The following is a 9,725-nucleotide window of genomic DNA, read 5'->3' as shown; positions in this document are numbered from 1 at the left end:
ATGTAGTGTAAAAGTGCTTTGACTAGAAAGGCGCTATATAAGTACAGTCCCTTTACCATTTACATGGTTATGACATATTTTCTGTTTGCATTCAAAGCAATAATAGAGATATAGTTTTTAATTTCACAAACCAGAGCAGGAGGGGAATGTATTTAGAGTGATAGAGCAATTAAGAGTATTTATGAATGTAAAATTTGGCTTTAAGTATAATAAAATGTATTGGATAGAAAATAAACTAAACCACACATTTTCCCTTTTTAAGGGAAAAAACATGGTGAACTCTGGAAGTTACAAAGTCAGATAGATTCTTCCAAAAACCTCAGTTTGAAAATAAACAAGTCTTAGAATAAATGATCTTAACTTTTCTAAGAGACACACTGACTACAGGGATAAAATCAGTAATTCATTTAAAGGACATTTTTGTTTTATTATTGATCTTCTTCTCCCCAGTTGATGATAGCAGGAGGCATCCGCTCCAATGTCCGCATCCGCACACGCCCCTGGACCACCACTCCGAGCACTGACTGGTGGGAGCGGGTGGTGATGACAGAATTCCAGCCATCCGATTGGCTGGATAAGTTCCGGATGAGCCGGGAGACGTTCTTCTACCTCTGTGATAAGCTGAGGCCCCGTCTGGCTCGCCAGGACACCAGCTTCCGCCTGGCGCTGCCGGTGGAGAAACGCGTAGCGGTGGCTCTGTGGCGTCTGGCGTCCAACATTGAATACCGCACCATAAGCACCCTGTTTGGCGTGGGGAAGTCCACCGTGTGCAGGTGTGTTAGAGACATGTGTCACGCCATCGTGGCGCTCCTCGGCTCCATCTACCTGCGGTCCCCCAGTGAGCAGGAGCTGGAGGATTCAGCCCAGCTCTTCCTGTCCCATTGGGGCTTCCCTCACTGCGTCGCTGCCATAGCAACACTCCACACGGCTATCATCACCCCATCGAACAACGCGTCTGACTATGCCAACCCTGCTGGCTGGCTCTCAGTGCTGTCTCAGGTAGAGAGTGTATCCATACATGCTGCTGCAAATACACGCTCACTAGATTTGAACATTTTGTCTCTTTCAGGTGGCTGTTAGTGGCCGGGGGCAATTCTGGGATGTATGTGCCAGTTTCCCGGGTGGGACGGACCCAGCTGACATATTACAGAACTCATCGCTGTGGGCCACGGCTGCAGAGGGTGGACTGTCGCCTGACCCACCACCTATCTTCATGGGGAAACCACTCAGGTAAAGTTAAAGCACAACAGCGCGACGGTTGAATCGCAATTCAATTCAGTACCATGTCACAATTTTTCAGGCATTTAATGACAAATTTAATGGAAAAAAGTAAGTCGTTAGTCTTTTCCCTCTTTTCCCTTTGTTTATTATATTTTCATCCAGCCTTGAAACAGCATCATGTTTTAGGTTTAGATCTCAAATTTCATGATAGAGAGGGAATAATTGTCCAAATGACATAACATTTGGACTTATATCTTGTCTTTCTCACACTTTTGAGCCTGTTTATAACCTTAACCTTATTTTTGGATAAATCTTATTTTTCATGAGATTCTGTACTGATTTGAAAATGTACCAGAACACATGTTGTAATGTACAGAGGTTTAATCATCTCTGCCTCCTAAGTTAACCTTAGATTATATGTCTGAACTCCTTGCGGAAATGTTGCAGTGCTGCAGTGTCTTTTTAGGATGTTAAGTCTTCCACTGTGTGCTAACACTGACTGAAAACCATCTGCCGTGTCTAGGTATGTGCTGCTGGGGGAGGCCTGCTACCCTCTCCAGAGCTGGCTAATGAAGGTCTACCCTGAGGAAAAGGGCAGGAGGGCAAGCCACGCAGCACTGACAGAGCCACAGTGGCTCTTTAACCGGCAGCTGATCAGAGCGCTGCGTGTCCCTGAGGAGGCGCTGCTGAGGCTGAGGGCGCGCTGGCAGTGCCTGAGCAAGAGGAACGACTGTGGACTGGACGTGGTGCCCACCATGATTCTAGCTTGCTGCATTCTGCACAATATGTGCGAGTCCCACGGCGATGCCTTCAAGGCAGAGTGGCAGGAGGAGGTGGCCGAGGCAGAGAGCCCTCAGCCCGGCCACAAGCAGCTCCTCTCAACCAGTATGGACCAAAGTCACGCTGAGGAGGTCCGACAACTCTTCTGTGACTATTTTGAAGAGCAGAACAATTAAAATAAGCTTCCTACACATAAAGACTAATGTTACTGAAATCCTTACAGTTACATACTTTTAATTGAACCTAAATAAAGCAGAGATGGACAAGTTAAAGCTTAGGCTGATTTAAAATAACCTCAATCTGCCAAATTAGACCTCAGCCTGTGAAACCAAGTCTGAGGTGTTCCAAAATCACAATAATAATGGGAAAAAACACTTTTGATTTAAACAGGAATGTGTGTTTACTTTGGTGCCACCATGTGGCTAATCTTAACATGTGCCCCACTAAAGCAATAAAGTATCCTCCCCCCATTTTCCCATCAAACAAACAGTTGTTTTCTATTACGTAATAAGCATCACAGCCTGAATGGGTTGCTGACATAGGCTATACTACTTTTTCTATCTATCATGACCATTGACAGTATATATAATCATGATGACACTGTGCTAATTTATTTTGTACACTTTTATGTAATGCATTATTCCATAAAGATTCCAGTTTTTGTTTGTTTTTTATTTAGTTTTATAAGTTTGTTGTATATATTGGTTTCATCTTATCTTTGATGTTGTCTAATTACCTATTTTGTAAACGTGTAAACATAAACATTTGTTATACAGTTGTGGAAAATACAAAAAAAATATTTTGCTACTTTTCTGGAAACCAATATTGCACATTACATGGGTCTGAAAGAGTTAGTTATAGGTGATTAAAATGAGATCGATAGCTCAGGGATGCTGGAAATCTGTCCTTGGAGAAATGCAGTCTATATTATGATGTTGTGGTTTTACATTAATTTGAATGGCCAAGATAATTTATAGCCCAATTAATAGTTATTAACACATTTTTTTAATAACTTATGGATAAAACAAGGCTCTTTCCTGTCATCAATACCAGTACACATGTATATCCCAGTAAAAATAGAAAACCTCATTATAAGTTTAACATTTTAATGAACTAATGGTTTTAATTGTGCCAGATTTGATTTATTTTAGATTTCCAGCGCCCAATGATCCCACATTTTCCTGAATTACCGAGCCTCTTCCTCCTTGCCTGATGGACTGAATGAACACTGACCAGATGTTACATGCAAGTGTACTGCACGGCCACAAGATGTCGCTGCTGTCCCAGCATACATCCAACCACAGTCGTAGCTAATAATGTGTCTTTGCTGCTGCTTTGCATTGTTACTGCATGTTATTGATGAAGTGATGGGGATTATCTCCTTATTGGGATGCATTGTGTCTTGATGATTGCACCAGACCAGAGAAGTATTGTGCCAGCATACAGGCAGCAGGTGGTGGCCTCAAGGAGCTCGCATGCATCGCCTAGAATAATATATAAATCTGAACAATCCTCCTAATTCATACATATTGGGTTGGGTTTTTATTATTTTTTTTGCATCTTCTCATCGACCTAACTTGTGCGCCCACAGTCCACCCTGGAGGACCCGCCTCGTTCATTCAATTGGTCTGTCACAAGCCTGTTTCATGCAACTCTCCCGTCTGTCACTCAACACCACAGTATCTCCTCCTCTTCGCATCAGACTGGTGTGTGTGCCGACCTTGTTCCAGCGACGAGCTACCCGAAAGCCAGCTGTTTGCAGCGAATACATTTCTGGCGTAAAAAGCCGCCCGGTCCGGCACGCATTTAAACCCCCCTGTTTCAGTTCGGTGGTGGTGGTAGTCGTGTATTTTCACCGTCAAAATGAGTCAGGGTGCGATGGGGTGCTGCCCTGCTATCGCTAGCTAGGCGGACAAATTCCTTCAACCCAGCTCGCCGTTTCAATCACTGCGGGTTGACACAACATTAGCCGAGGCGTCGTTAAGTGAGCTAGCGGGCTAGCGGGGCAACGCTCGTAGCCGTTACGTGTTATATTTAGCCAACGGTCGCTAATGTAGTTGCTAAGCGAACGGACGCATCGCTGCGGCGTGGACAGTGCAGTAACGGTCGCCCGTCGAACGTTAGCGTACTAGCAACGGTTACTGCTTCTACTAGCGGTGAACTAGCGAGCTAACGTCCGCGAGCCCGCACAGACATCGACCGTTACGGGTTTTTGGATGTCGCGACGCTGCCGTTGCTGAACCGCTTTTGACGGGATCGTGTTGGCGACGGGGTTGGACCGCAGTGACAGGCGAAAATACGGAGCTGGAAGCGACAAGGGAGAGAGAGAGAGAGGGGTTAATGCGATAAAAGCAGGTTTTGAGTGGCTAATCTGTTGCGGTCGTTTTTAAAGCATCTCGGGGAGGCCCCGCCGTCTCCTGACTCCCTCCCCCGGTCCGAATCTGCCGTGATTTGCCGAGAACACCCGGGTGAAGTCGCAGTTGCTCTCGGCTGGGGGGACAACTTGACAGCGAGGCCCCTAGCTAGTCTCCCCTCCCCCAGCCCCGTCCATCCATCCATCCATCCATCCATCCGCCCGTCCAGCCCGACAGACCACCTCCTCGCCCAAGATCGAGGCGAGCGCCGGGGATTCGGGATAAGCCGAAACCGTGGGCAAGTGTTGTGCAGGGTCCCGTCTAAACTGGGCTGCCAAAACCAGAGGGGATGACTCTGGAGTCCATGATGGCTTGCTGCCTGAGCGAAGAGGCGAAGGAGTCGAAACGAATCAATGCAGAAATTGACAAACAACTCCGCCGAGACAAGCGAGACTCCAGGAGAGAGCTGAAATTACTTCTTCTCGGTATGTGTGCATGCTTATTCTCAGATACGTGTTTTTTTTATTTTTTTTTATTGTCATGTCTTGCGTCGTTGTGTGTGTGTGTGTGGAAAAAAAAAAAAAAAAACTAAGCTTCTTGGGCCTTCTTGGCAGTGCTAGCAGATATGCTGCTAGTTAAGGCTGCTAGCTGGACGCCTGGTTTCAGTATGAGTAATGTTTTATGGCATGAAATGCGAAATGCGTGGCTGGCCTTTCTTTTTTTTTGTTTTTTTTAAAAGCTTTCGGGGGGGTTGATTGTTTGTTAGCGGGCTTGTCCAGATGCATATGTGCAAGAAGTGTCTTTATTCGTGCATTTGCATTGGGGGGGGGGGTGCAGACAGCAGCGCATTTTGGCATCGAAGTTGCTAAGATGTCACCGTTTACAGGCGACCACATGCTTGTCAGTGGGCCAGTTTGACACCACTGACTAACCCTCAAGCTGATCAATTGGCCGGCTTCAAAACTGCCACCGTGGTTTGGTTGAAAAGGGGTGAAGATAGGTGGAAGAAGCAGCTGTGGGTCGCTTCCACCAGGTTGCATAAGGTTTGTACAACTGGATGAGGCTTCAGGTGCCTCGCTTTTGGGGGGGGTCCATTCATTCATTTATCAATTATTAGTCTGTCACAAATCTACCCATCCGGAGGACAGGGATACTGAGGGATTTGCCCCCTCATCCTCTAGTCTAGCTGAGTAGGTTAGCTATTTTTATAGCTGGTGTGTGGGCAGGTGGGAGCTGCTGTTGAATAAGTTGCACTGTGCTGCATTGATTCATAGTTCTGTGGACACCAAAAGGGAACAATAGCCTGTGCTTTATCACAAACGTACCTGCGCGTCGCTTTTTTCAGGAGAATCTGTTTTGTGTGCATGCATCTTCTCACAGGCTAACTTCAAACCTGGTGCGCACGGTTAAAACAACAGATAGGTGTGAAAGCTCCTTGGAAAAGAAAGGAAAAAAAGCAACGCAGGTGTCCAATTTTAGGACAATTAGAATAATCTAGGTTGCACGCTTAGTTTCAGAAACGTTTGCTCCCATTTCTCGCCCACCTAAAGCAGCCCTGGTTATTTGACATGTGTGTCTCCTTTCATTTCCCCGCTGAATACCTCCGCTTCCAGAAGTAGGCCACACCAGAGCCGCGCTTGTTGATGGGACGTGTTCTGCTCTGTGTCACACATTTACACTCTTTTCCTACCTGGTGGCCAAGGTGAGCTGGGTTGAAAAAGGGGGGGGGGTGTGTGTGTTTTCGTGTCGCAGTTTTAAAACAAAATCACATTTCTCTCGCCTGGTGATCAATGAAGGGATGGGTTGGACTGTGTGAATCCAGGATGTGCAGAAATGTAGGTGATCATTTACGCAGACATTAAAAGCACTTATCAGAGTGTGTGTGTGTGTGAGAGGCAGTGAGCAAGCGAGGATTGCGATCAGTGGCGGTGTAAGTGGCCCGTCCTGCGTGAGTTAAGGCTGTCAGTGGACGCCCGGATAAGGACGTGTAAGGCAGGATTAGCGCAGGTCTTAATAGGCTTGGTTAAACACATCCGCTGCTCAGACTCTGAGATGTCACTGACTCCTATTATCCCCTGGCGTTATTCTCAGGCCCCGTGTGAGCTGCCGGCCTCTCCGCACCTCGCCGAAGGAAGAAGACAACCTCTGTTTCCTGAACGTTTACGCTCCGTCGTGTGTGTTTTTCAAAAAGGGGGAAGGAGAAAGTGACATTGAGCTGCATATTTAGTGTTTATTCATTTCAGTTGAATGTGGTGGGAGTTGTTCTGTCGTTATCTGCAGTTCAGTGCACGTAGAGGAGAGGGGTTTTACATTTCAGCGAGGCTCAAGGCAACGTATACAACCGCTCCTTCTGGTTGAGTGTTCTCAGTTTTAGTCGTACCTAATGTGTTACTGCAGACGGCTGTAGCTTTTAGTCCTGAAATATCAACGTGTGGAGGCATGCGGTTTCTTTTTAAGGTCCCACAATTCAGATCACATCCGATGTCGTGTGTCTGGAGTTGTTATAGAACGGTTAATGTAGGGCTGAAACGATTAATCGATTGGTTGATCAAAGTAAACTGATTCAGCAACGATTCTGATAATCTAAATAAGCATTTATCAAGAAAAAAAGGTCATTTACTTCCAGTTCCAGCTCTCCAGCAAGAGCAAGAGCAGTTGTAGTTATTGTTTTATATCATTTTAGATCAAATATTAAAGACTATTGTTACTCAGATGAATTAAATAATTTTACGTCTACTTTTAGGAAGGACTTGACAAATGAGTCATATCAAAGCCCAAGGTGACGTCTTCAAAAGTGGTTGTTGGACCAGCCCAGAGGTCCATAACTGCAAAGATAATTTGATGAGTGTAATGTAAAAAAGCAGCAAATGGTCATATTCGAGACGCTGAAACCATTTTTGCTTGACTGCTACATTTTCCAAACAGTTGATTGACAGACTAACTGATGAATCTTCTAAATGTTCAAGCTCTAGGTTGATATAAGAGCTACTACCACTGGCGCTCAAAGCATTTCCCCCTACAAAAAGTCTTTTTCTCACACTAACTCAGGTCCACCCTGCCACTGTGTGTGTCTCTCTCCTCCTGGCAGGGTTTACGATATGGCCAGTGTCTCGACAACAGCTATGAGGTTTGAAGTTTCCAGACTGAGAGCACAGGGAGGGTGAATGTTACGGTTAGTTTTGTAGGTAAGAGCTGCAACAACCTCAAGGCTTTACCCACTCGGTCAGAAAATAACAGCTCTGTTAGGGCTGCAGCAGTGCCCACAGTCTGGCTGCCTGTCACTGAGGGCCATATCAGGCCATACCTCCAGCTTCCTGCTCCACAGACCAGTGGTTTGCCTCTACTTGGTCAAAACACAGTGGGCCAGGAGCTGTGGCCTTTGCTGCATCGGGTAAATGAACTGCTGGAGCGAGCGAGCGGTCAGCAAAGAGAGATGGAAGGGCAAAACGCTTCCCCAAAAGTGCTGACCGAGGTAAACCGTAAGCTCCCAGTCAAGCTGTCAGTGTTCGAGTTGGCATTCGCTTTTTTTTTCTTCTTTTTTTGTGTGAAAATGTGGGTTTCACATGAAATCTGAGGAGCAGAAAGTCTGGTGATTAGTCAAAAACCCCCACAGTGACGTCAGAAAGGCATTTTTTGGTCGTCAGAGAATTTGTCGAGCGTTAGTGTTCGAGAAAAGGGTCTGACTGGGGCGAAATGTCGCGGCTGGTTTTGGTAGCACGCCATCCGAGGCAGAGGTTTAATGTACAGTCAAGTCCTCATCGATTGAACTGTTGTTGTTTGATCCTCCCTGCATTAGTCTTGTTTCCAGGTGAAGACCTCCTTCAGAGGAACAGGCTGATTTGAACCAGGAAGAGGATCAGAGGTTAGGCTCAGATGTTTATTGCTGACCTTCCTTCTCTTGCCAAGCCGTCTTATTTTGATCATATATGGCAATAGGGATCTTCTAGCTCTACTCCTCAGTGTGTGTGTGTGTGTGCGGTACTTTTAATGCCAGTGAATGTGGAGCTCTGGATGGTCAGCTGTTACTGAAATCCTCTTTATCTTGGTGAGATCTAACACTTTTTAATATGGAAATTATTATGAGACCGGCTTTTGCGATATTCGAGGGTTTAGAAAATCTGATAAAACTATACTGGCTGATACAGATTTACATGGACACATAAAATAAGCGTTTTTGATAAAGATTTCTTAAATAAGGCTGTTAAGACATTGTGACCAAGCATTATGCACTGGGCAGGCACTTCTTTCTGGTCGACAAACCGTGTAATGGAGGCGCTGTTTCTAAATAACTTACAGATATCTTTGGGCTTTCTCTAACAAACGCACATACATTAATACATCTATAACAAGCTTATATCAGCCTCAATATTGACCCAACCTCTAGCACACTGAGAGTTTTGCATCGATACAGCCACAGAGAAACACTCAAGCGGTCGCTGTGAATGGAAATGTTTTAGTCATCATTCAGTAAGACGCTTCTATGACTTGAGATTTTATACTAACACTCTGGTAAGATTATATACAGCTACTAATACTACTGCTGACAAATCTATTAATTGAAACCAGCGTGACCTAAAGCTTGTCCAGTTCTCTCAGGAAGGTTTGACACAACACCGACGGAGGCCACTGTCCTTCCTCTTTAATTTATAACATTTTGGGGCAATCGAATGCCTTCATTAATAATAATTAATGTTCAGGCCAGACTTAGAGAGGATGTTGTGGGTCACAGTCGGCACCATAAACCCAGAGATTTTATTTCAACAGACGTGAAAAGCGCGCGTATTTGTAAACACGTTTGCATGGATTGCTTTAGGTTTCACGTGGAGACGAGCAGGTTCGAGATTTGTCTCCGAAAAATGAGTCTGTGTCACGCAGGATGTGCGAGGCCTTGGAAACACTGCAGCTGCTTTGTTTGATAGTGTAGTTTGTGAAAAAGGTTTTGTTCTGGATACATCAGTGTGATGGGAGCGCTGTGTGTCCGACCATGTGTCGGATCATCTCTGATACCTGACTGCAGTAAGTAAGTAAAACTATTTATGTAGCAGCTTTTTGACACAGAGATCCAAAGTGCTTTCCATACAACAAATAAATAAACTAAAAACGGAGACAATCATAGTAGCCATGTAAACAACAAAGGAAGATAAAACAAGGGATAAATTAGAAGAACGACAGATGGAAAAACAAACGAGGAAGACTATAAAAAGGCTTTCCTGTAGAGGAGGGTTTTGAAAAACCTGTGGCCAGTAGGATTATTTATAAAGTATAACATTTGAAATGTCTTGATTTCAAGTCATTCGTTGATGCTGATGTCACACAGTATGTTCTCCATTAGAGCTGCTCGATTACGGAAAAAATCATAATCACGATTAT

The 9,725-nt window shown here is 45.0% G+C and overlaps 2 protein-coding genes across 3 annotated transcripts in view; both read left to right on the top strand.

Moving 5' to 3' along the window:
* The window catches only part of LOC118337152 (putative nuclease HARBI1), a 3,650-nt gene extending 1,166 nt beyond the window's left edge, over window positions 1–2,484 (top strand). Inside the window, exons 2-4 of the mRNA XM_035674045.1 lie at window positions 451–999; window positions 1,070–1,230; window positions 1,745–2,484. Coding sequence (XP_035529938.1) covers window positions 451–999; window positions 1,070–1,230; window positions 1,745–2,177 — 1,143 coding nt within the window. The 3' untranslated portion in view covers window positions 2,178–2,484. The remainder of the gene's footprint in view (window positions 1–450; window positions 1,000–1,069; window positions 1,231–1,744) is intronic.
* A 1,171-nt stretch (window positions 2,485–3,655) lies between these two features.
* The window catches only part of gna11b (guanine nucleotide binding protein (G protein), alpha 11b (Gq class)), a gene marked incomplete in the record, with an annotated part of 17,191 nt that continues 11,121 nt past the window's right edge, over window positions 3,656–9,725 (top strand). Inside the window, 1 exon segment of one of the 2 annotated variants that reach the window (XM_035674047.1) lies at window positions 3,656–4,840. In XM_035674047.1, the coding sequence (XP_035529940.1) occupies window positions 4,705–4,840 (136 nt within the window). 2 annotated transcript variants of the gene reach the window in all.

This window comes from Morone saxatilis, unplaced genomic scaffold (genome assembly GCF_004916995.1).
Source record: "Morone saxatilis isolate NCDOM2014 unplaced genomic scaffold, NCSU_SB_2.0 Contig3, whole genome shotgun sequence".
NCBI lineage: Eukaryota > Metazoa > Chordata > Actinopteri > Moronidae > Morone > Morone saxatilis.
Note: the sequence above shows the minus strand (reverse complement) of the source record. Positions and strands in the feature narration are given on the sequence as shown.